The sequence below is a fragment of the Thermobia domestica genome, chromosome 3 (assembly GCF_964235325.1).
Source record: "Thermobia domestica chromosome 3, izTheDome1.hap1.1, whole genome shotgun sequence".
NCBI lineage: Eukaryota > Metazoa > Arthropoda > Insecta > Zygentoma > Lepismatidae > Thermobia > Thermobia domestica.
The window spans coordinates 123,525,911-123,553,910 of record NC_137456.1 but is presented as its reverse complement, the minus strand read 5'-3'; the positions used below and the strand labels follow the sequence as shown (position 1 = coordinate 123,553,910).

Below are 28,000 nucleotides of genomic sequence, written 5' to 3'. Positions count from 1 at the left end.
GAGTATTAATTCTAAGAGGGGACAAGAAAAAGCTTTACAGATTGAAAACGCGACGAGAATTCGTTTGTTAAAGAACTTTTCCTTTCACTTACATTCTTCTGTCTGGTTTCGAAAGGAATCATTTTAAGAGAGAGAAAAAAGAAAAGCTTTACCAAACGAAAGAGACAAGAAAGATTTACAAATCATACCACAGAGAAATCCGAAACGTATAAGCTTCCGTCCGGAACGAGAAATTTTATTTCTTAATTAAGAATCTGCGAATTAAATCGAAACGAGAAAAGAATTTCTCAAGAATAAAAACCACACGAAACGTCTACACAATTTTTGAAGAATCACATAGACGAAATTTTACATAACTCAAATTAAGGTAATAAGAATAAATATTTGTGAATTAAAACAAGACGAGACTTTTATCGAAAGTTATGAAATCAGATGGAAAAAAATTAATGTTCGTTTCTTGTTGAACTTTTGTTCAGTGTTTTACACAAAATCTAAGACAAAGCGAGACTTCTATAAAACCTATTAAACGAACAGAGAATTTTATTTCATGATTAAGAACCTGCTAGTTAAATCGAAACGAGAAATCAATTTCTCAGGAATGAAAGCCATACGAATCAACTACTCAATTTTTTCACGAATCGCGAAGTGACATTTTACAGAAACTACAATAAAAATTCTTGAATTAAAACGAGACGAGATTTTTATCGAGTTATCAAACCAGATGAAAAAATCTAATGTTCGTCTCTTGTTGAACTTTTGTTCAATGTTTCATACAAAATCTAATTAAATTTATTTCTTGATTAATAATATGTGAATTAAATCGAGACGAGAAACCAATTTCTCAAGAATGAATGCCACATGAAATGTCTACACATTTTTTAAAGAATCACAGAGACGAGATTTTACATAAATCAAACTAAAATAAAAATAAATATTCTTGAATTAAAGCGAGATGAGACTTTTATCGAGTTATCAAAACAGATTAAATAAATTTAATGAACGTCTCTTGTTGAACTTTTGTTTATTGTTTTACTCAAAATCTAAGACGAGACAAGAAACCAATTTTTCAAGAATGAAAGCCATACGAAACGTCTACACAATTTTTTGAAGAATCACAAAGAGGCGACATTTTTCATAAATCAAACTAAAATAAAAATATTCGTGAATTAAAACGAGAAGGACTTTTATCGAAAGTTGTCAAGCCAGATGAAAAAAATTAATGCTCGTCTCTTGGTCATTCATCATCATACATGAACTAAATAACCGTAGATGTCAAAACCCTGAAATGTCAGCAGTAAATCCTAAACTAATCATTCTTTATTTAAAGGGGTATAATCGTATGACGATAAAGTAAAAAAAAATTCATTTTAAGATTAAAACTCGGGTGTTAAATTATACAAGTTTAATATGATGTGAAATCCGAAAGACATGAGCTTCCCTTAAGAATCGAACGCTGGTCACGGGTAACAATTTTTTAGACAAGTCTTAACATAACTGTCCCGGGTTCGATTGAGAACTCTAACGAAAAATGTAAAACGCTTTTTTCAGAAGACCAGTCATACTGAATGTGTTTTCATTTCAACCAGACAAATCTCGGAATGGTGCCTAGCATTTACGTCCCAGATTGTTTTCTTTCTTCTGTGCTCGTCGAGCGATGTCATTCATCATACGTGCCGAGCTAAACATCCGTAGACGTCGAAAGCTTAGAAATCTCAACCCTAAATCCTAAATTAGAAATCTCAATCGTAAATCCTAAATTAATCATTCTTCTTCTCGATTTAAAGGAGCATAATCGTAGGACGGAAAACTGAAAAAAGATAGTTTCATTTTGAGAGTAGCGCTTCTGCATGTTCTGAAACACATGAGCTTCCATACAGAATCGAACCCTGGTCACGTGTAACAATTTTAGAAAAGTTTCAACATTTTGATCCCGGGTTCGACTCCCGGTGTGAACACTCGATCGAACCGTTACGCATGCTAGGTTAAAGGATATGGTGATGATGTAAAATGAAGAAAATCCTAGAATGAAGAAAGTGTAAGGAAACGAGAGAGCCCCCGGGAAAATCCATGAGAACGATGATGTTCCCCACAAACTTACTTAATCAGAGACCCAGACAACAAAGATAAGCCCACTTTTATGAATCTTAACACATCCTCATGTAGTCCCCCAGCTGTTGCAAAGACAAGACTCATTACTATACAAAGTTATAATACTGGCCCATTTACTCCCTTCACACTCTCATCCGGTAAGTGTATCAAAATATCTTCTTCAGCGTTTCTCATCTAAGAAACAAACGTGACCCTCTACATCTGCTCCAAACAACTCAGCGCTTACCACATAAGAAGCGAACGATTACCATGAACAAACGCGATTCATTTTTTTAAAAATACATTCTCATTGTCTTTCAATTCCATAGTTAGTGTTTTCATCGAACTATGTTCACATGTGTGTCCCTATCTGTGTTTCTACACGTTTAATTATTTTACTTTTCTTACGAACGATTATTCATCCTACGATTTTTAACGTTACGTTCACCAACGAGATTATATCATTCGTAAACCTACTGTTTTATGTAAATATCTCTTCTGCATGATGGGTCCTTGATTCGATCTCAACTCATGCCAAGTGAACTTTCTGATGAATTCTATTATTATTATTATTATTATTATTATTATTATTATTATTATTATTATTATTATTATTAATTTAATTCAATACCAAAACTATATACGACGTAACCTACACTTTAAGTGCAATCTTAAACACATCAGCCCCACAAGGAATTCACTCTAAGGCTTATCTTTTCGAAAAAACAGGCAGACACGATATTGTCTACCAGAAACTTCCTTGCTGTGGAATTGGACCAGGGGACTCCCCCACTCATGTACCAGAGGTAAGCGCTGCACCACTGACACGCCGTGCTGATTGCAATTATTAAGAAATACTAATGAGAATGAGAAAGCAATAATTAAGTACAGGATAAAATAATGAGAGTGTAAGTGACGGACAGAAAATAAGAAAAATAGGTATGTTCAACGGAACGTTGAACAAAATAGAGCCCCTTAGGCTCTTCACATCTGATAGCTGCTTACAAAAAGTACATTTACTATGAATGAAATAACTGTCAATGTTTCAATTATGATAAATAGTTCTTAGTTTAAAGAAATGATTATTATTATTATTGTAATTCAATACCAAAGCCATATACAAGACGTAACCTGCACTTAAGTCTTAAGCACATCAGCTCCTACAAGTAATTCACTTTAAGGGGATCTTACACCTTTTGCCACTGGTTTCTCAGTCCCCATAAGATAACATGTAAATTTTACTTCATGAATATCTAACGAAATATGGTACGTAACAACTTAAAATTTTCCATATGTATACAGAAATGCAATAGAAATTAAATGGTTGTTTCAATTTCACGCTTAATGACGTAGATCAAGAGTAATGAACATTTTAAAGTAACATTGTAATGGACTATATATTGAAGGTTGTGTGTTCCAATGTGATCTTCGCGAACAAATGTCCTGCTGACAGGCAGATATTTTCCTTCTCCCTCTTAAGTCCATTTCCAATGGTGAGCTCATGTGGTTCGGATTCCACGTTAATCAGTAGGTCCACGTCTCATATAGCCTCGCTGCTGAAAGGGACGCTAAACTAAAATCAACTCCATTTCCAATGGGTGTGGTAATTCGCCGCGAGGTGCCACCCTCATCCCATTTCTTTCCTTCGTTTCTGCAGAGTGGATAGATGATTTTCTGTAAACGTCACAAAGGAAGAATATTTGCTTCCAAGACAATTTGAAATATTTGCTTCTTGCGATTTCCTGCTGTATGATGTATACTGCGAAAGCAAAGCTCAGGTACAGAATGTCAATGTGTTCATTACTAATAAATCTAGTTAGATAATTATTGCTAGCCACTAATTTCATTTTAGTAAGTTCCAACTCTTTGTAACAACAATGTCTCAAGAGTAGAAAATAGGGGGTGGAGTATATACTTTGGAGAACAGGATCAACGATTTGTTACAGATCATGGTTGAAATTTAGCTTTTCTTTGCAGCACTAAGTTTGTATGAGACGTTTGCATGGATACAAACAACATAATTCCCTCTAGTAACTGGGATTTGAAATTCGTGACGGTAGTTCGGTGACTTTCTGGCAACACTAACTATTTAAATATTTTTCTGCATGTAATAAAAAATCAACTTTACTTCAAGATAAATTCAACAGAAACGATGGATTGAACCCCATGAACCAACTCTCCCGTGAATAAACATACGTAAGTAACATTCTAAAAATACAGCAGCTCTTCCCGTTGGTTTAGTGCCTAGCTCACTCACTTTGGAGCACGGATTTCGGGTTCGATGCCCGGTGGAAGATCCTTGAAATTTCAACGCCTTACTAAGGATACGGATTCCACTGAAGGCTCACGTCTCTCACAACATTGGTGCAAAAAGTAACGCTAAACTCGAAACCCACAAAACCAACCAAGCTAATAAAGGACGGACGCAGTAATGTCACCACAATTTAGACTATGTGGACGATTTTATAATGTTTCAGACTATGGTCATAAATATAAGTGGAGCTAGGGCTTCAAACATTTATAGTTCTTGTTACTCGAAAGTAAGTAAGTGTAATATATACACATGTTGTAAGGAAATAACTTTGGGAAGTGAATCCTCACACGTAAACGTGAAAAGCCTATAGACTAATCTTTGTGCACAAATGCGTTATTTCAGAAATATAGTCCGCAGAAAGTTGGTTGTAATGGTACAAAAAAGAAATAACTAGAGGCGAAATGTTGGATAAGTGTCTATTTTCAGCCTAGATTCCAGTGGATATAGGAAGTGTGTCAGTTTTAAGTCAGCTCCTTCGTGGCCAAGCGGTTAGCATACGCGTCTTTGGCGTGGGAGGCCTCGGTTCGATTCCCGGCAGGAGCTCAGTAGTTTATATTCCATGTTAATCAGTAGGTTCACGTCTCATATAACCTCGCTACTGAACGGGAAGTTAAATTCAAAATTAACTCAACTAGAGCATTCTCCTGTGCATGTACAACTTCATCATTGTTGCCAAGGAGTAAATAATTATCGCCTCTTTTTCGGCATGCGACTCGTAGAAATGAAAGGAAAGATAAATTTCTAGGAATTTTCTAACAGAAGTATTTATATTTGAAGAAACAGGAACAAAATAGACTAAGAGGGTGCCTCAGTTTCAGAAAAAAATGGAAGGATATCGTGATGAGTGTTAAGCTAAGAAACAATGGATTACAAAAGAAATAGAAAGTGAGGAGGAAAATATGTGGAAACAAAGTTGCACAATATTAATTAGAGGAATACATAGCAAGTTAAACAGATAATAGGAAGAGACATTAACAATGTCAAGGAAAGGTACTATGAACGTCAATGTAATGACAGGAAAGTTAGAAAGAATAATAGGGAAATTCAGTATTGTGTGAAAGTAATGGAAGTAGGATTGAAGCAAAGAATAATTATGAAGTAGAAATTAAGAATGGGACGACCACAAGTGAGCGAAGTGAAATTGTAGGTAGTTGGAAGGAATACATTAAGTACTATACCAAATTCAGATTCGACTATTTTGTTTAGATATTGAAGAGAATAACGAAGCAAACGAAAATGGTAAAGGATTTCTGGTATTAAAAAGATGAGTTCGAGCAAGCCCTTAGCGAGGTGTAGGATGGAAATGCAACAGGAATAGGTATAAAATATAAGGGGAAAAAATGTTCTGAATTTGTGATGAAATACGGAGACCATTTAAAAACAAAGACCATATACTTACAAACGTACGCTGACAAAAGGATCATACGTTCTGAACAAAAAGGAATATATCGAAGAATTAGATACCTTATTTTCACAAAATACCATTGTATATCCATACACATATTAACATTGAACATAAAATATAAATTGTGTACTAGTTTAAGGCAGAAGTATTCATTAATTAATATGTTCACATATTAGTGTATTATGTATATAATGAAACTATAAGGTAATGTCTAGTTAAAAGAGCTCCAGGAGTACAACTTGTAACTTGTAGCTATAGTCAAAGGACTGCCATTGTCATGATATATGGGGAAGAGGTTTAGTGAGTGCATATTTCCAAACCAGACTAGCATATAACAAGCCGCCAGAATGTAACAGACAAGTGTTGCGAAATGTTTTGAGCTTAAATATGTTTCTCTACTATCGGAATATCCATGATTTAAGTAGTAGAACACCCACCTAAACAATTGGGATATAGGCATTGGTCCCTGCTAATCCAACAATCACATACTTCTATTACATATCTAATTTTAGTCATAGACAGTTTTAAAATACTCACTTAGGATGAACACTTCCTAATATGCAAAATGTGTTCAGCAAGTCTATCTTCTTGGGTATAATAGTTTCGAGATGGGTCATTCGACTGATGGTAGCTTTATGTTATAAATTCTCTACCAATCTCAGGCAAAAATCACAATATTTCTTGCAGTTACCTTATATTTGATAGTTTATGTTGACAGTCTTTTGATATTTACACAGAAATTAATATCGGATCTGTGTAGAAAATATTTTCACACTTCAATATTCTCAGGGTACTGACTATAATGGTAAGAGCTCATTTTCTCTCCTTACCGCAATAGATTTTAAATTTCTGGGTAGCCGATACGTTTACTCCTCGACATCCACGGAGCACCTCAACAAGACAGTAAATAAGGCCATTCTTCGATATTGCGAAAACCACACCTTTTCAAAAGCACTTTGGAGGGGGCATGGTGGCTCAGTGGTAGGGCGTTCACCTCCGGTGCTTGGGGTCCCTGGTTCGATCCCAGTTCGCCCCGTGTGGACTTTGTGGTGGACAAACACCGTGCTCGTGGATTTTCTCGGGGTTCTCCCATTTCCTTCCACTTTCTTCATTCATTTCTCATCATTACTGTCTCTTTTAGCCTAACCAACATATCAGTGGGACGTAAAACTCAAAGATTTCATTTCATTTCATTTCAAAGCACTTTGTACCTTTTTTCCCCACACTAAATACACTGGCGTCACTTTTACGAGACACTAACAGATACTCCCACTTCCAAAATCATGCATTCACCAGTTACCAACAACAAATTTCGGAATCTTAGAATATTAAATATTTCGTAATACATTTTCAGTGTTATGACATTTCATGCGCCACCCTGTATATTCAGATAGGTAAAATATGCTTTGATATTTTTCTTTCCTCTAGTAACTTATTATTACAAGGTATGTCCTGAAAGTCATGAAATATATTATTTTGCACGCTTCGACAGATCGCAGCACATTTGAGAGTGTTGAATTAGGTGGTCGGGGCTCTCAGCTTTGCAGCGCATCCTAGGTCAGTCTGCTCCGAGCATCGGTGGAGTCAGGATCGATGATTTAGTGTACCCCTGTTTTGAGACCACGTCATGGCAGAAACGTTGGTGAACAAGTTCTGCACAAGACTCAACAAAAATGCTGAGAAACTCATGAACTACTTCAATAAGCCTACAGGGAGTATGTTCTTTCGTATGTGCAAGTTACGAAGTGGATGAAGTTTAAGGGGAGCAGGAAGGAGTTGACGATGACACCCACTCTGGACGACCATCACTAAGCGAAATTTATCAAAATGTGATTCGTGTGTGTGAATTGTTGAATGCTGACCGTCGAATGAGCTGTTAACTGAGACTCTGAACATTCCGAAAACCGTTGTCCATCACATCATTATGAAAGAATTGAACATGCGAAAGGTGTGCGCTAAGTTGGTCTCTAAAGTGTTTCCAAACGAGTAAAAAGCCAATCGAGTATTAGTCATGAATGAACTGAAGGAATGTGTGGAAATTGAACCGAATTATTTGAACAACGTTATTACCAGTAATGAAACGTGGACATTTCTATGACCCAGAGACGAAGCGCCAGAAAGCCAAATGACACACCCCAGCGTCCCCAAAACAGAAGGCGAGGATGAGCAAATCCAAATTGATGACAATGTTGATTGTCTTTTTCGATGCTAAGGATGTGGTTCACACAGAATTTGTACCTCAAGGACAGACCGTTACCGCTATCTACTAGGTGGGTGTTCTGGAAAGATTGCGGAAAAGGGTCATCCGCGTGTGAAGACCCCTCTAGAGGGGGTGCTGCATCACGACAATGCACCCACCCACACGTTTCTGCGCATCCGTGAATTACTGGTGAAGCATAACGTGGCAATGTTGCTGCAGTCATCTTACCATCCCGACCTCGCTTTGGCCGACTTCTTTTCGTTCCCCAAGATCATGAAAGTACTCAAAGGACACTGTTTTGAAAGCACTGAGGCTATTTACGCGGTTGTAACAACAAAGTAGATTCCCGTCGAGGCCTTTGAGGAAGCGTACCGGGCATGGAAGAGTCGGTGGAAAAAAATGTGTAGATGTTCATGGACAGTACTATCAAGAATATTAATTCTTTGTACAGATCTTGTTAATAAATCTCTTTTATTAAATATTTCATGACTTTTGGAACACACTTTGTATTATTATTATTATTATTATTATTATTATTATTATTATTATTATTATTATTATTATTATTATTATTATTATTATAGTTTTACGTGCTAGTCACCTGCGTTTCTTACCGTCGTATTTAATGAGTACACACAAGTCTCTGCATCTGGGATCATTCTCAATAATTTTACTAAGTTCTACATACATCTGCTCAGCTAACAGGCTCTTATGATTTGCAGGAAACACTAAAAATAAATACATAAATAAATAAATAAAAATTGCAGTATTAAAAGTAAATGTAAATGCTAACAATCTGGAGAATGATAAATCTAAGATAATAAAAATGACAATATTCTCTTTTTCACGTATTTCTTCATTCATTTCATCTTCCTAGTCAACAATGAAGTTATTATTCAGAAATAATAAATACAATAAATTAATAAAGTACTTAATTACAAATCCTTTAGGAAAATTTAAGTTAATTACAGGTACTTTATATATATATATATATATATATATATATATATATATATATATATATATATATATATATATATATATATAGAAAAGTAATCAGCAGCATATATAAATGACAAAAACTTGCATAAAGCAAATATCAAACAATAAGGACAACACGGATGAAAGGGGAGGAGCAGGAGAAGGTTCCACATGCACTTCTGCCACCTATTGAATTAAACTTTGAACAAGTGCCGCACTTATATGAAGAAAATAATAAATTGCATGCTGTATAACCTTAAGTAGATATGGAAGATAACGTAACAATTCTTCCAAGAAAGTTTGAGTAGATTGTATGTGTATATGCATATCCATCGAAAAGTGGGCAAATTATCTTTAAATACCCTTGTAATTTTCAAACTAATATTTCTTACAACAGAAAATATAAATCTGAAAAAAAAAAAATGTAGATTATTCAGCCACAAACAAAGAATTATAATCAAGTTTTGTTATTTGTAAATTCACACGCTATTCAAACAACTGAGACACAGTTGGCCAGTGTTTGATTTTGTCTGTCAAAAACTCAACAAATTACGAGGTGTGATAGGAAAGTTGTAAACTGCTTAAGAGCAGGCTGGCAACAAAATTTACGGAAAAGAATTCCCTCACTTCCCGTTTTCCAGAACACTTTTTTGAAATTTTTCCTGAGCCACACAGACTTTCCCTAGGGATATAACGATACCACTTTTTCACCGATACCCGATACCAACACTGAAGAGGCCGATACTGCCGATACCGATACTTTTGGACATATTTCTTATATATTATGAGGAATTTTCAGAATAATGAAATTATCAACACTGTAATAGAGTATATTATATATAAGGCCAAAATTTGACACACAAAGACAAAAAGCAGAATTTCATATTAGGTTCCACACAAAAAATAGATTTCCTCTAAATTTAATCCAGCTCACATAAAATGAATTAAAAAGCAGCAAATACTTATATAGTGCAAACTTAATTCTAAGAGTCAGTGATTGATATTTAGAGTAATAGTGTACTTTAATAGTTACATTATATTTACTATTCTCTATTACGTACATAAAATGCAAATGGATACTACCGTTACAAATTTTGATTGTTTACAAATTATGCGTGTTGAACCAGGTGTTGCTGTGTTAAAAACCAGCTGTATACTATAAAAATCATAAGAAGGTTATTTAAGCGAAGTCGAAAACGATAAAACTATTTATTAACTTTAGAACTAATTGTTTTTAAGCAGTAAGTAGGAGAAAATAATGGCAAAGTGAGCGTCTTGTGGGTTTCTTCCATAGCATTTTCTTCTGAATGGAAACTCTATCTTGTTTGGGATTCAAATTACTTGTCTGCTATCCTGACCATAGGGCGCCCGAAGAGGGAGGGCAGGGTGCCCCCCCCCCCTGGCTCACGAAAATGTATAGGCTACGCACTAGCTGCAGATATTGGACGGAAGTTCCAGCGACTAGGAGAGAGATCCAAAGGGAAGGTATTACTACTGTTTCTGTTCCATGATATTCTCTACCTGTCTGAAAATGGCGAGTACCAGCATATTTAGATATTAGTTTTTCGTGATTAGAGACAACAGAACGCACTACTTGCTTTAATACGAATGAGATAAAAATTTCAGATTAAATCAGAGAATGCTTTAACGGGCAAATATTGAGTATTATAAAACGGTTACTGGTTTGATTTAACTGTGAAAGTTAAATACAGAACTTAATTGAAAATTCGATTGAAGTGTTAGGCAACGTTTTTATTAGTATTTAATTATTTCAAATTTAATGTTTTTGATAACCTCAGTCTGGGCCTCTTCAAATCACTTAAGTAAAAAAATACTTCTACAATGTATTTATCTATCGGAAACTAAACCTTCTTAATTGTATTTACAATATATTGAATTACTTCATTAAAAATAGCCGATTTTACGTCACCTTTCGATTTAAACAACCGAAGATTAGCATACTTCATGGGAATATGAACAAAATCTCGCAGCCGAAACACCGTCTCCCAAAATCTCGCGTGCCAAGGAGTGTTGCTGACGCCACAAGTCCCCTGCTAGATACAAAACCTTCTTTCCTTCAGTTCACGCACTTTTTGTGCGTCCCGGGGAAGTATGTACTGCGAGAATCCACTGAACTCCACTATGTACCCACAGATGGACCACTGAAACGATGTAATATTTACGTGAGTAGCAACTGTGAAATGACAACCTCATCTCTCGTAGCCTCACTATACGGTCATGCGCGACATTTACTTGCACAATAGGTGTTCGGTGGTGTCGTCCTGGGATTGAAGAGAGACTGTGATCCACAAACAAGGGATTCGCATACAGAATTACATTTTTCGTGTTGTGCGACACCTTCAATCTAAGAGCAGTATGCCCTTTAGAGATATTCATTTTGTGGTGCGAATTTCGATCAAATCGGACGATGTATATCGAGTATCCTTAAATGCGTTTCCACTAGTTTAAATCAACATGATAAAACTATTACACTCCATTCTTAACTGAAATAAAATAATAAAGATTTAAAAAATTAACAAATGATTTTAAGAAAGGTATGTACCCGCATTTTCTCTGGTGTACTCAAAGGTATTGAACAAAGTCATTAAAGTCGTTGCACCTTCCACAACTGCAAAGATTGGATCTGATCCAAGCCAACTATCTGGTTTTGGAAACAGTTTATATACTGCAGATTTGTAAGTACGTTGAAGTCCAGCACGAATAGATCGTCCTACTGTCAAGCGCTAAAACAATAAGAATTATTCATTATTGGTTAAAGCTTAAGTACATGATATATACTACTGTAATTTAATACACGTTCGCCATTCAATCAGTGAAATGCACTATAAATTAAACATTGGTTTCTAATAGAAATACTAACTGTTTGGCTCATATTTGAATGAAAAATATATTATTTTTTATTTATTTTTTCCCTCTATTTGGTAGGTTGAAGTTAGTTTGTATAATGATGACAACTAAACCACTAACTAACAATGAACAAAGTGGTAAAATGGATGTCAAAATAATAAAATTAACAATAATAATAATAATACACTGAGTGCTCACTAAATTGCGACCATCTCTACACAAGACGGCTTGGCCAGCAACCGAGCTGATAACATGACCACTCCGACTGAGAGTTTTGCAGAAAAAGAACACTCTCGAGGCTACATGTTGACAGACAGCACATTGTTACAATGAGAGGTGGGTAGGGTTTATCCACACTCCAAAAGAACATGAATGCGGGTGCCCGAACAACAGGTGCGTTAAGAACCCAGAGAGAACACTTGAAGTATGCGTCCGTTCCAGTGTAGTGCAAATGTACAAGGAGGCACGAATGTGGAGTAACGGTCTCCAGGAAACGCAACTGCAGGAGCGTACGGAAGATAACACCGAGAGGCGAGCGTCGCGTCAAACTCCTCGTGACACCTAAACGAACCATTAGTGTCTGGAAATTACGTGATCAATACAATAGTGGATGCACAACACCCATATTCCACGCAACTGTGTAGCGTACATTGGCACACATTAAGTTCTACAGCAGACGACCCACTCGTCAGCGACTCTCACGACTCGTCACCGCCGACTTCGACTGCGGATGATTGGAAAAGGATATTTTGGTTCGATGAATCACTGTTTGTGCTACACCACTTGGACGGGCACGTGCACGTGTGGCATCAACAGCACGAAGCTACGCCCCCATCGTGCGTACTGTACAGACACATGCGGGCGGCTGTATGGTTTGGAGATGCTTCTGTTGGCATGTACTGGGACCGTTGGTATGCATGGGCCACAGTATGACATCCATTGTATATCTGCAGGTGTTAGAGGATCACGTACCTCAATCAATGAAGTACTTATACCTACACAGAGACAGCATTTTTCAGGACGATGGTGCACGGCGATTGTACTTGCTTGCCTTGAGGAATATTCCACAAAGTTGCAGCATACGAATTAACCCCTTAACTCCCGGTCTCTCAATGTTGGATATATAGAATCACATTCCATTTCAGTATGTCCTGTCTCAAAAAACCTGTGATCTATGGTCTGCAAAGAAGGATGTCTGTTCACAAGAAAGGCGAAGTAGTAGCAAAAACAGAGCTCTTTTGTTGCTCTCTGCAACTATCTGACACACGGACTGCAGTCACCTTGGAATAAGCCATGACGTAATTATAAACACAAGAAGATATTTCAATCACTCCTCTCTTCCCTTGGGTCTCGTTTCACACGCAGCGACGTGCATTATCCAAATTGTATATAACTGGATAATAGATTGACAATCTGCGCAGGTAAGATATTGAACCTGCCTGTGCTTGTAGGACGGCTTACAGATCAAAATTAAAAGACAATATTTTCAGGTCTTCACGAGACAATGCTTTATCTTCACCCTCAGCTTCACGTGTAGTGCAAAGTTTCTTATTTCCATGTGAAGCTTGTAACTAATGTCATGATTGTATTCATTAAAAACTTAATCTGTATTTCTCGAAAATCAATGCAATTCGTTTAGTTTGATAATTCTTTTTTATACATCATGTGCATAATAATTATGTTCAAAGAAGGGTCCAAGTACCTTTCTGAACTTGACTGTTTGCAATAATGAGATCCCACAGTTAGACATGAAGTGATGTTGTTTTATATAAATTCTTCTACAGTAAAGTCCAGTTTATTATAAGGAGTATGCTTCCCTCTCTTTTTCGTTTCCATTGTTCCTGTTCGTTTCCATAAAGCATGTGTGATATTTAGTGTTCCCAAGAAGAACTCTCGGCGTTTTTTCATACCCTGAACTGTAAATGAACAATAATTCGAGAAGTTTTTTCTAGAATTCTTAATATTTCTCATAGTTCTTAGTTACAGTTTCTGTTGTACGTGGTTCTTTATTAACTGGCTAGCCATCAATCATCGGAACAATTTGAAACTCTGTATACCAATTTTGTCTGTCAACTTCACTGATGAAATTTAAGCATTTGTGCTTTGTTTTATCAACGAAGTATCGGTAGCATAGGGTGGGCTGCATCTTCAATTCCATGGTTTCCTATATGAGGTTGTCCTTTTAGCCGCCGTTACTTTCTTTCTTTTTTTCTTTTTTTTTTTTTTTTCATTTAGATGGACTTCGTTTTCCCTTCTTAAGGTGCTTACTATCTGCACACGCACTAGTAGCCTCACAGACATTATTATCTGAACAGCTGTCATTGGAAAGGTGGTATAAACTTCTGGAATCTGACAATTCATCACAATCTTCATCATTTAAAACACGAAGTGCTAGAGCCACACATCCTGCACCTCTTCTCAGCATCAACAATAAATTTAATCTATTTATAAATTATTGGAGAAAAGTTAGCAACAAGTTATCGTTCAACCGCAATAATAAACAATAAAGTTAGCACAGGAAAAAAACAATATAAACGCACTAGATTGAATGTGATCTTTTGTTAAAAATGCAAGTGCCAAATTCACGCATGTGGTAAATTCATTGAACTAAATGTGCTCTTTTTGCAAATGAAAGCACCAAACTCACGAATATAGCACATTCATGATTATGCCATGTAGATTCTTTTGTTGAGGCTCATTAGCATTTTACGAATTGACTATAATTAAGGATAGACCGATCTCTTACATACGAGACTTTTGCATTCGAATCTATTTGGCCCAGGTAATACGAGACACTGTTTAGGGGAAAATATCAACATTTCCACATTTGCAGTTTTAGCATTGGAGCGACTATGATAAAGAATTGCTGCATTTCGCTTTCCCTTTTTATCAGTACTGTTTGTAGTTCTTCTATGCTACTGTCCCGGCCTTCGTTTTAGTGCACCACCCTGCAGTATATATATGTCAAAATCCAAAAATTTCATAAGAAATCACAAGCAACTTACTACACTACCACTTTCAAACGAAAAGGCAAGTAAGAAGCAGTCTTTGAAATTAAATACCTCATCAACAATTTCCATTCTTTCTTCTTTAAATATTGGCGGAAGAAAACATGATTTTGGGAAAAGTACGAACATCTTTTTCACAGGAAATATTATAGAATGCCTGTTACTGAAGTTTTCAATCCTGTCTTCAAAACCTAGAAAAAGAATATAGGTTTATTACATTCAATATTATCAACACATTTTGTTTATACCTTTGATACATCACAATTAATGATACTGTATTTCCAGACTCAACCGTATTCATTTTCTCTTAACGAAGACAAAGATGTTCTAGATAAAAGTACAAAAAAAAAAAAAAAAAAAAAAAGAAAAAAATGGTAACAACGTGTCTTAGAACAACGCAGAACGATAACTCGAATAGAAGTGCACATTTGAAAACTGTATATACTCATACATATAAATAAGAGTATATTCGGGTAAATAAGTGCATATACTCCATATACTCGACATATAACGCACCCAAGTACATGCTTATAATACGTGTACAATTCACGCTACACTGTCAGCGTTTCCGTGAACAATTCTTAAGGAAATCTAGCAAACAAGAAAGAAAACAAAAAAGCGTGTGGAGAATTTAAAAATAATTTAGCTAAGCCTACGATTTTATTAACTAAAGATGACAGGCTATTTATTGATTTGCCTTATTCGCCTGACCTTTTTTATTCACTTTGATATTTTGGGACTAAGTATTTATTACAAGTAAAACAAATAAAAGCTTATATTATATATCCAACTATTTAGTGTGCTCGCTTTAGATATACATTTTCTAAAGTTCAAACTCAGCTGATGATGCAACGCCTCGGACAGCGGGTGGTTTAGATTCCATATTAGTAATAGACAGAGCCGTAGCTAGAGATTTCGGCGCCCGGGGCGAAGCATCATTTGGCGCCCCCTACACTCACCACACCAAGTTTTTCCTTCCCTTTATTTTACCCATAAGAAAAGCAGCAGCTATTGTTATACTACACTGGTTTTTATTAAGCTGCTTGGGCAGACCATTGCAACAGCCAAAAGCGATCATTATGTATTCTTTTACAAATAAGAGTTGCTTTCAAGAGGCGTATTTTGGAATTTTTGTTAAACTTGACAAAACTACCTTTGGTTGTACAGAAATCCATTTGAAGAACAGTTACGGAAATTTACAACACTACTATTTGTAACGTTTCATACTATCGATAAGAAATGAAATTTCAATACATTAGAAACCATATACTTTAAAAATGTTCAAAATGGGTGACAGCATTAATGTTCACTAATAATGGTAAACTTTTGTAATTGTATTCTGTATGTGAGCACACAAATAGCAATTTACTTTCGATTCTTTCAATATCAGTAATTAAACGGGTTGAACTTGTTAATGATAGACTTTCTTTTATTACCCTCAGGGGTCAGTGGTATGATACTATTGTTTTAAATGCATATGTCCCAACAGAAGATAAGGATGACGATATAAAAGACACTTTTTAAGAAGAAGTATCACGGGTATTCGACCAAGTCCCTCACTACCATATGAAAATTCTATTAGAGGATTTCAATGCGAAGGTAGGGCGACAGGATGTTTTCAAACCGGTTATAGGAAGACTTCATAAGGAACGTAACGACAACGGAGTTTCCTGAACTTTTGAACATCCAAAAAGCTTATCGTGAAGAATACAGAGTTTCCACATCGTGACGTTCATAAATACACATGGACCTCACCAGATGGAAGAACACACAATCAAATTGATCACGTTTTAGTAGACAGAAGAAAACAGTCTAGCATAATTGATGTTCGCTAGTTCAGAGAACCTGAATGTGACACTCATCACAACCTGGTAGCAGTGATAACAAGATAAAGAGATTATTGTTGAATAAAGAGAATATTCAACATCTGAAAACCGAGAGGTTTACTTTAAAGAAATTAGAGGAGAACCAGGCGAGAGGGAAATACCAGATTGAAGAGTAATAAATTCTTGTTTCTAGAAGGTTTTGAGAGCTCTAACGTTGAGGATACTTGGGTTCAAATTAGAGATAGCATTAAAATTTCAGCAGGAGAAAAGTTCAGGCACACGAAAATACGTAGGAACAAATCATGCTTCGCCCAGGAATGCCAAACTAACGGAGAAGGGAAAATAGGCGAAATTGCGTTGGCTACAAAATCCGAACGATATAACTACACTAAATTTCGTTGACATCAGACGGAAAATTCCAAAATGTTTAGAAGAGAGAAACGCGAATTTTTGAAAGCTTAAATTAATGAACTTGAAGATAATAGTAAAAGAAAAAATCGAGACGTGTTCAAGGGCATCAACGATTTTAAGAAAGACTATTAACCTCGCGCGCATATATTAAAGATAGATGACGGAACAATTCTTACTGATACAGATAGCATCTTGAATAGATGGAAAGATTTCTTTTACGTGTTCCTTAAAACAGCCGAAAACTAATGTTCGTGGGGAAAGTGAAATGCCCAGCAGAACCATAAATTTCATAACCTAGCCGAACAGAAGTAGAAGTTGCTATAAAGAAATTAAAGAAACATAAATCTCCGGGTGTAGACGAAATTCTGGATGAGTAAATTTTAGCTAGAGCGGAAAGTTGTGGAACAAGATACACAAAGTTTATGCACATTCTCTTTATGTGGAACAAGGAAGAATTGCCACAAGAGTGGAAAGAATGAATCATTGTTCCAATTAACAAGAAAAGCGACAAAGCGGATTGTAATAATTATCGAGGTATTTCTCTTGTGTCAACATCCTATAAAATCATCTCAAACATTTTATTAACAAGATTGATCCCATACGCGGATGAAATTGTTGGAGATTATCAATGTGGATTTTGACGAAATCAATCAACTATGGACCAGATATTTACCATCGACAAATACTCGAAAAGAAATGGGAATACAATACCCCAGTACATCAATTATTTATTGATTGTAGAACGACTTACGATTCTATTAGGAGATAAATATTATACAATATTCCTGCAGAATTTGGAATACTGAGTAAAGCTAGTTAGATTAATTAAGATGTGTTTAAACGAATCCAAAGTAAAGTCCGAGTAGGAAATTTCTATTCCACGAGCATCCTCGCTGAGAATGGCCCGAAACAAGGAGATGCGTTGTAGATTATTATTATTCAACTTTATTCTGGAGTACGCTATAAGGAAAATCAAAGATAGCAACCAGGGCCTAGAGCTAAATAGTATTTACCAGGTTATGGCGTATGGTGATGATGTAAATCTACTAGGAGAAGATAGAAGAACAACAGAAGGAAATGCAGAGGCATTATTAAACTCTTGCAGGGTTAGAAGAGAATGCAGAAAAAACTAAATACATGGAAGTTCACTGGGATTATAATACTACAAATTATGGATGCGTCAAAGTATCAAATAATATTTTCGATAAAGTGGATACTTTCAACTATCTAGGACCAATATTAACAGAGCAAAATCATATCTACGAAGAAATTAAATGTCGACTGAAAGCAGGGAATTTGTGTTATTATTCAGTTCCAAATCTTTTGTCGTCGCGAATTCTGTCGCCAAGTCTACGAGACTCAAGTGTGCAGGTGGTGTAGCGAGAATGAAAGAAAGCAGGAGCGCTTTCAAAGTTTTAACTGGAAATCCCATCGGAAAACCTGCATTAGGAAGACGTAGATGCAGATGGAAAGGCAATATTAAGATGAATCTCGTAGAAATAGGAATACAAAGTAGAAACTGGATTCAGTTGGTTAAGGACAGAAGTCATTGGAGAGGTTTTAAGAATTTGGCATTGAACCTCCGGGTTCTATAGACTATAGAGTTAGTTAGTTATTTTACGGTAAAACATATTTTGTGACATATAATGGAAATTCAGAAGGTTTATGTTTTGTCTGTATATAGATTGATAAAACAGAGCACAACTGATACGTATTCACAGAAAACATATCCTGGCGATACAAGTAGTTGATGGAGAAATTATCCCGATAAATTCCTTCAAATTGGAAGTATTTAATATCTCAATGGAATTAAAAAGAAAAAATGGTAGTGATTAGTCATTGAAAAAAGTCGAAATCCGTTGGGTTAAGTTCTGACCCTTTTAGCTTCTACTCTACGATTTCGAATTTGTTATTATTCCCCTTGTTTACCTTCATTGTTAATATTTCCGCATAAACAGCACCTTGCGTGTGTCTCTTCACTCCTCTCATTTTCATACTTTCATTCTCAGCATCGTGATTAATCCGATTGGGTAGAAAAGCGTAATTATCTAAGCAAACTTATTACCATCACAACGCTGAACACGTATTTCAGACTTCGACCGTTTCCGATTTTGAAAACACACCTGTGTACACTATACTCGATACCTTGTATATCATATCGTCATTAACAAATCGTGTAAAAACTTGTTGTGACTCTTATGGAAACGTTTGGGTTGCGAGCGGAGCGAGCAAGAAAATTTTTAACAAGTGTATTTCCTTGCAAACCGACAATATTGATTTAATAGGGCGCCAATTATTTTAGGGGGCGCCGCGCTGTTTACTCTTTTCCGACATCTTTTCTTTCTTCTTGCTCGTTCGGCGCCCCCTTGGTATCAGCGCCCGGGGCGACCGCCCCGCTCGCCCCCCCTTAGCTACGGCTCTGGTAATAGATATCGCTCTTCATTATCCATGTTCGCTAAGGACGCAAACAAACATCGTTATTACCACAAGCAGTATTTTGTCTTCAAATTTTAAAGATGTTCCTACATGTTAAATGATGTGTGGTTAGTTATTTGGAAACTTCAAATGCAACAAATAACATCTAAAGCTGTGTTGAATTATACAGGTGTTAACGTCTTACTTAAAAACATGTTAATAAGCTCTGTTATTAGGCTAACTTTTAGTCTTTTTCTTTCAAAAAATTGTAGAGAAATTTTGTAGGATATTTTACAAAAGTCCTACAAATAGGGGCGTGAAGTTTTCGTTTTATTTTATCCCTGAAATTGGTGTTATTTCTGCCCAAAATCAGAGTTATTTTTCGTGATTTAATAAAAGCAAATAGAGGTTATTTGCTCTATTTTGTAATGGTTTTGAAAAGCAAGTATATTGTAAACATAGAGAAAGTGGTCTGTGAAAGCTTATTAAAATAAAATATAATTTTAAAATTAAACGAATAGTTTTAAATTTTTACATCTTAAATAAAAAAAAAATAAATAAATTATATTTCTGCACTTACCATCTGAGAAAAAATGGCTCGATATCCCTCCCAAACTTGTATTTATTTAATGTATAATTTGAATACATATATCGACTAAAAAACCACACTGTAGTCTTTCTTAACATTTTTTCACTTTAAAAAAAAATCAATTCACAATACACTTATCTAAAACACAATTCATAGCATAGTGTTTCTTAACATTTTCTTCACTTAAAAAAATCAATTTACAATATAATCAACACACATTTTCACTTAATGGTGAATTTATAGTTTCTTATTTTTCAAAGGACAAAATTGTCAATATTTCCACATTTTCTTCTTTTAGATTTTGCCTCCTTACCGTAACTACGGAGTTGCATTCTGAAAAATATCTTTCAGAATCAACGTTGGAAGTTGGCAAAGGCATTGCTTCAAGAGCATAGGCAGCAAAATCTCATGGGCATACTTTCATAAACCACCTGGTCTAAAAATAACAGAACTGATTGTGTTCTGTGACTTACATCTTGTTGCAAAGGAAACTTGTGTTATTTTATTACTTTCACCGGCCAACATGGCGATTTCGCGAATATATGCTTTATACCGTGCATTTCGGTGTTATTTTTTTTAAAGTACCAAATTCGCGTTATTTCGCGATTTAAAACACCAAAAATGGCCCTCTATTATATATTTAGGCATATCTATATATTTTACTTTGCCTTTTTCAAGTTTTCGATGTTGTCGTTAAAACGAAGACTTTACGTCCCTACCTATAAATATGTAATTCATTGAATAAATTGAAAGTAACGTAATATTTATCACGATGATATATATATATATATATATATATATATATATATATATATATATATATATATATATCATCATCATCATAGGTATTCTGCCTTTATTGGCAGGTCACTTGCCGCAGCTGAGAAGCTTCCATGCTCCACGATCCTCCGCTAACTTCTTCGTCTTCGCGTATGATCTTTCTGTTTTAATATCATCCATTAATTGTAGTCTCTTTCGCCCCCTCCCTCTCTTTCCCGCCACCATACCCTCTAGGACGTCCCTCATGATACAATCTCTTCTTAGGCAATGTCCGAACCAGTTTCTCTTCCTCTTCCTAATAATATCTAAAAGTGTTCTTTTCTCACCCACCATTTCTAACACTCTTTCATTCGTTTTCCGCTCGACCCAACTAACTCTTTCCATTCTTCTCCACACCCACATTTCGAAGGCTTCCAGTCGATTTTCGTCACCCTTACGCAATGTCCACGTTTCCGCCCCATACAGCACAACACTCCACACGAAGCATTTTATGAGTCTTTTTCTCAACTCTTTGTTCAAGGTCCCACAAAACAGACTTTTCTTTCTTTTAAAGGCTTCTTTCGCCATTCCTATCCTTGCTTTTATTTCACGTTCGCATTTCATGTCATTACTAAGAACACTACCCAGGTATCGAAAACTATTCACTTGTTCTATTTTCTCCCCTCCTACTTTTATATTTGACACAGACCCCTTCGTTCCAATCACCATGGCTTTTGTCTTTCTAACATTTATTTTCATCCCATATTCTTCAAAGCCCCTTCTCATTTTTTCTAACATTTTATTGATTTTCTTTTCAGATTCTGCAACAAGGGCCATATCGTCTGCAAATCTTTATATATGGGGGGTTCTGGGAGAAAGGGACCCGTTTTGATAGGGATTGTGCTGACAATTGATTGTTGTTCCTTAATATTTAAACGGGGAATTTTCTTAAGTCTTGATGTGTCAAGACTTAAGAAAATTTCCCCGTTTAAATATTAAGGAACAACAAGCAATTGTCAGCACAATCCCTATCAAAATGGGGGGGAAATGTCAGCAGTCTCGACCTGATAATTGCGTGTTTAGACGTGTTTCCCTTCTCCCCAAAACCACACATAATTAATCTTGTCTACAGTATTAAACATGTACATCAGTATTAAAGTACATCAAGCACTTGAATAATCATCAGAATAATTAAAAAGAAAAGATACATACAAACTGACAAAAATATTTATTTTTTTATGGCACCTATTTATTACTCCTAGTCTTTTAGTCTACAGTTCACCATGTTTGTCCAAATATAACGGAATAGATTATCATATTATTTCTTGTTGGTCTATACTCTATCAAAGCCTACTAGACTTAGAGTTTTAATTATTTTGAAATTTATAATAGCTTAACACTTAAAATATACAAATAGCTTTCCTACATATCTTGAAGAAGGAAAACTATCTAAACCCATGAAGGTTCATCAAGGATACTTTCTTCTTCTTCCTCCTTTTTAAGAAGTTTTCGAGAAAGACAAAACAAGTCACTGTAGTTAAAAGAAGACAAACATGAAGAGTGATAGAATAGGTCATGTGCATTTTAGCATTAGTTGGAGGAAAAACAAATTGTAACGTACGCTCCAACTGTTACAATATTCAGAATCTATCATCTTTGTTACAACATTCAGAATCTAGCATCTTTCGTGTAGTATTCAGAATAGCATTCATACGATTCCACTGATAGCGACGGAATGCTCAAATTCGTTTCATTAGATTAAGGACATACATTTTCTTAATATATTTTTTCATAATATTGAATATAGAGCGGATTATTTGCTGTTTAATAACAGTTCATAAATAGCTTTAAAATTTCAATATATGCAAAATTCAAGGCATTGCTAATTTCCAGAAATTACAGTATACTTTCATACAGCCTATTATATTTTATAGCATTCGTTTCAAGATGTTTCTCGTTGCCAAGTACTAATGCAGTTTACGATTTAGTCTATAACAGAGAGCGCGTTTGGGTTAGAAGCCCGACTAATGTTTCTAATTCCACTTTCACTATTACAGGGTTCACACAGAAATTTTCAAATCAATTTCCCTGACTTTCATTGACCTTCACTGACTAAAGTAATCAATTTTCCTGACCACCAGCTATCACTGTTTACTAATGGCCTCCACCATCCCCATAGCCATCCAACTCTCTCCTTAAGACAACCTTGTACAGTATTTTCTAAAACCCACATTAAATTTACAGTAAACAAAGCTGAAAAGGTAGATACAAAAACAAATACAAATATTCATTTATCACTACAATACGAAATAGCTACTCAAAATTCTGTAGTCTTGATGGTGTAATATCACTAAACATTTTAGTGTAATGACTAATAATAACCTTCAATTTACACTGTTCCTTGAATACTTATAGAATGTACAAGTGTACCAATGAAATACGTATCATATTGCTACGGCTCATACGAGCAAAACACTTCAAAGTCCATTTTGAGTCACATCAAGTTTTCTTCTTCTGTTCCAAAATTTCAATTTTTGCTTTTATTGCTTCTTCTTCCTGCATTGCTTCAAGCTTCAGTATTTTCCTTCTCTCCTCTAATTTTCTTATTTCTTCTGTCAGTTTCTTCTTTTCAAATTTTTTTGTCCTCTTCTGTACGAGTTTTCCTGGCATCTTCAAGATATCCTTCGTAGCGCCTCCTAGCTCCCCTCACATATAACATCTGCTGTGTTATTGGCACCTTCTGTATTCTCCCAAAATACCTGATATAGTCATACACTTTCCTCTGTGCAATGAGGCTTTTCTCATGAAGATTTTCAACCAGTAGTGCTTTGTTAACAGAGAAACCACTTTCTACACTTGCATTAGAGTGGGAAAATATTAGGCACAGCTTTACAACTTTCCATAAATCTTCATATGCCTTCCTGTCAAACAAAAGGGATGAACAGAAATCGTCCAGCCTTTTACAAGTAGCATTATCCAAAAATTCACTAAAGTTTCCTTGCAAGTTTGAAGCAGCTGCACCACAAAGCAAAGCTTACTGAACCTTTGCATTCTCTGCAACACCGTCAGTAATACGATTTTTTCATATAGAACTTGCAGCAATATTCCGAATCTTAGTTTCCCCTGTTCAGCCTACTTGGCGATAACACAAGGGTCCAATGGTGACAATGCCTGAATAGCTTTATATTTTAGAGGGCTCCTCTCAAGAATCTTCTTGATCATTTGTATTACAATTTCTTTGGCATTCTTGTTGAAATTTTTTGACATACACTTCAGATAATTTTACTTCTCGAAGAACCTAATATCAATATCCTTTAAGGGACGTAAATTGTCAACATTATCTAGGTCAATAGCAAACAACTTGTTTACGGTGACTGGCATTTTTGTTGGCTTAACAACTTGCTCTATTAGATTTCTTACTAAAGCTGTTAAGTCAGAAAATAAGTAGGGTGAGAGCGGCTCTGGCGTCTGATATTTCTTCAAAAATGGTTCACAATCAGCCGATAACCTTTTGAAAAACGAAAGTTTGGGTTTCAAAACACATCTTTCGTTTGTTCCAAAACATGAAATAGTCTGGTATGTGTAGATTTTTCACTATCCACAAACTTTTTCACATCATCAAAAAGCAGTAAGGCCCTGTCAACAGAAGTTACATTCTCCAGCCATCTAGCAGTACAATGCTTGATAGGAAATACACTTTTCCCTGTTAATGTAATGAATTTTGCACAACGAGCAGATGAGTCATTAAAAATGTGGAAGGTATCACGCAAGAAACTATGAAGATTCCACTGAACCACTTCCAGTCCACTTTTAATTGCCCCATTAATAACATGAAGTCCACATGAAGACCATTTTATACTGATAATCAGTGGCGGATTTAGAAAAGTATTTTGGGAGGGTTTTTCCATATTAATGTTTACTTTTTCTAAAAATACCTAATTTTTATTTGAGGAGAGCCTGAAGTTTATGAGTAAAGGCATAACAAATATTTCGATTGTTTCAGAAATTCCGTAATTTCGGGGTACAGGCTTCAATCTGTAAGACATCCCCACCCTAACCCCCTCTGCAAATCCGTCACTGCTGGTAATTAGTAATAACGATTTAAAAGCGATAAAGGAAGTCGGCCAGGATTCACAATACACGCACTATCTCTACATTCACAGATGGAATTAAGAAAAACTTTTGTCAAAATGCTCGAATTCGGGGCTGAATCCCGGACTTCCCGATAGAAGTGCAAAAACTAACCACTCACTCATGGTTGTTGTGCAGCTGTGCTTAACTTAAAGATATTCTCTTTCTCTATGGCTTATGGAATCCGAAGGTTCAATGTCGCGTTTACAAAAGCTCTCCACTTACTTCTATCCTTAGCCAACTGGATTCAGTTTTTACTTTGTATTCCTATTTTTGCGGGATCCATCTTAATATTGTCCTCCCATCTGCCCCTAGGTTTTCCTAATGGACGTTTTCCGATTGGATTTCCAGTTAAAACTTTGAAAGCGTTCCCACCTTCTTTCATTCTAGCTACATGACCTGCCCACCTGAGCCTCCTAGACTTGATGACCGTAACGATGTTTAGTAAACCGTATAAATTATGCAGTTCTTCGTTATGAAGTTTCCCCCATTCCCGTTCCTCTTGTGTCCGAATATTCGTCTCAGGATTTTATTTTCAAGTACTTTCAGTCTGCGTTTTTCCCGAATCGCAAGAGACCATGTTTCACAACCATACAGAACAACAGGCATGATTATCGTTTTATGTATTTTAAGCTTTAAATTCCTCGACAGAATTCGCGACGACAAAATATTTTGAACTAAATAATACCTCGAATTTCCTGATTTCAGTCGACATTTAATTTCTTTGTGGATATGATTTTGGTCAGGTAATATTGATCCTAAATATTTGAAAGTATTATTTGATATTTTAACGCGTCCACAATTTGCCGTATTACGATCACGGTGAACTTCCATGTATTTAGTTTTCTCTGCATTTACTTCTAAACCAATGTCGCTGCAAGCGTTTAGTAAGGTCTATGCATTTCTTTCTATTGTTCTCCTATCATCCTCTATTAAATTTACATCATCAGCATACGCCATAACCTGGTGAATACCATTCAGCTCTAGGGCCTGGTTGCTATCTTTAATTTTCCTTATAGCGTACTCCGGAACAATGCTGAATAATAATGGCGATAACGCATCTCCTTTTTTCAGACTATTCTCGACGTTGAACCTCATGGACAAGAACTTTTCTATTCGGACTTTACTCTGGGATCCATTTAAACACATTTTAATTAATCTAACTAGCTTTTTTTGCAATCCGGATTCTGTAAGAATTGTACAATACTTCCCTCCTATCCGAGTTGTAAACGTTTTTAAAATCAATAAACAGCTGATGTACTAGGTAATATATTCCCATTTCTTTTCGAGTATTTATCGAATAGTAAATATCTGGTTGGTAGTTGATCGATTTCCCTAAATCCACACTGATAATCTCCAATAATTTCATCTGTGCATGGAATCAATCTTGTTAATATAATGTTGAGAAATGCCTCGCTAATTATTACAATAAGTTTTGTCGCCTTTCTTGTGAATTGAAACACTGATTGATTCTTTCCACTCTTCTTAAATGTATTCCATAGCTTTTTTTTTTTTTTTTTTAACAAAAAAGTTGAATTCCTGTCGTTAAAAATTCAGAATTCAGAAGCCTTCAGGACTGGGTAAACTGTGATGGTGGTTATAAGCCTAGGAAACCTCACGATCAGATGAACGGTCTATTATGCATATTTTCCATGAACAGAAAATTAGGTACTTGCCCGACTCTAAACAAGCTTAAGGAACAGTTAGTGCATTATGGGATTCGGAATTTTACCGATTTTGCAGATCCGAAGCACCTGATAGGTGGTAACAGATTATTACGTATGTGATCAATGAATGAAAAATTTGTTCGAAATATTCATACAATGTATATGAAAGTTAAAGCTTAAAAGTTTCAAGAATGTGCAGAACCATCCGAAACCAAACTCTTGACGTGCAGCCTTTAAGATTATCATATAAATGTATTTCTCTCATGTTTTTTTTTTTATTTTGTTTCAAAAAGAGGGTGTGTGATATTTTGAAATAAAAATACTACATACAATTTTGCTAGTTATTTGTATATCATTTTTTTTAAATAAAAGTACTTACTTTTGTGTATACGAGGTTAAAAAATTATTACATCTATTGGTTAATCCTTAGGAATTCATAATGTAAATATGTTAAGAATTTTAAAAAAATCTTGTCGAAATTCATGGTTTATTTTAGGTTTTATATTATTACCTACATCAACCACTAATTAAATGAGTTTTTGTGCTGTAGAGAAGCGAAACAAAGTCTGCTTTATCAATTTAAAGCAATTTTTTTTAAAAAGCCCAAAATTTCCCAAGCAAAAAAGTGAAGCAGAAAAATCGAGGGTTTTTTTTTTTTCAAAAAAGCCGTTTTTTTTCCGAGTCCCTGCATTTCTACTTTCATGCCAACTCCATGAAATTATGCCCATGTGGGCCCAATCAAAAATAAATAAATAAATAAAGAAGAGAAGTATTTTTGAGTTGGACCCTTATGAATAACTCACTTGAAAACCCACCTGGGTTTCTGAGCTTTTTGTTAGTATATTATAAGCACAACCAAGCTGTATAACACTGCGCTTCCTTTTACATCTTACGAGGTTCTATTGGGCGAATTAGGATACTTTTACATAATAAAGTACGTACTTCTATGCACAACATTTCGTATATACTGAGACTGTTCTAACACGACCGTGAAATTATAAGTATTCTGAATGAATGTAAAATGTTCTTACTTAGCTTGAGACAATCAAAGAACGAAGTAATTTATGGATTATGTTATAGTTGAAATATGCACAAATTTACGTTACTTCTTCCTGCTGCTCTAGTAACTAGCGTGAGAGTCTTTATTTCTAACGTTAATTCTCAGTGGGAGAGCATATTGAATGTATTTAGGTGGTTCGAAGTTTTTTTTTAAAGAAAGAAAAACTCGAGGTATTTTCAAACTCACAACTCCATTAAACTAACCAAATACTTTAAAACATTTTACGATTAGCAAAACAAGAAAATTAATAACCGTAACTACAAAGGCTCTGCAACAAT

General features: G+C 35.4%; 1 protein-coding gene across 2 annotated transcripts in view; it reads right to left on the bottom strand.

Annotated features, from left to right (window-relative positions):
• The window catches only part of LOC145680696 (stimulator of interferon genes protein 5-like), a 78,626-nt gene that overhangs the window by 11,710 nt on the left and 38,916 nt on the right, over nt 1-28,000 (bottom strand). For both annotated transcript variants that reach the window (XM_081751609.1, XM_081751608.1), the window contains 3 exons: nt 14,919-15,055; nt 11,552-11,732; nt 8,622-8,735 (listed from right to left, as the gene is read on the bottom strand). In XM_081751609.1, the coding sequence (XP_081607735.1) occupies nt 8,622-8,735; nt 11,552-11,732; nt 14,919-15,055 (432 nt within the window). The remainder of the gene's footprint in view (nt 1-8,621; nt 8,736-11,551; nt 11,733-14,918; nt 15,056-28,000) is intronic.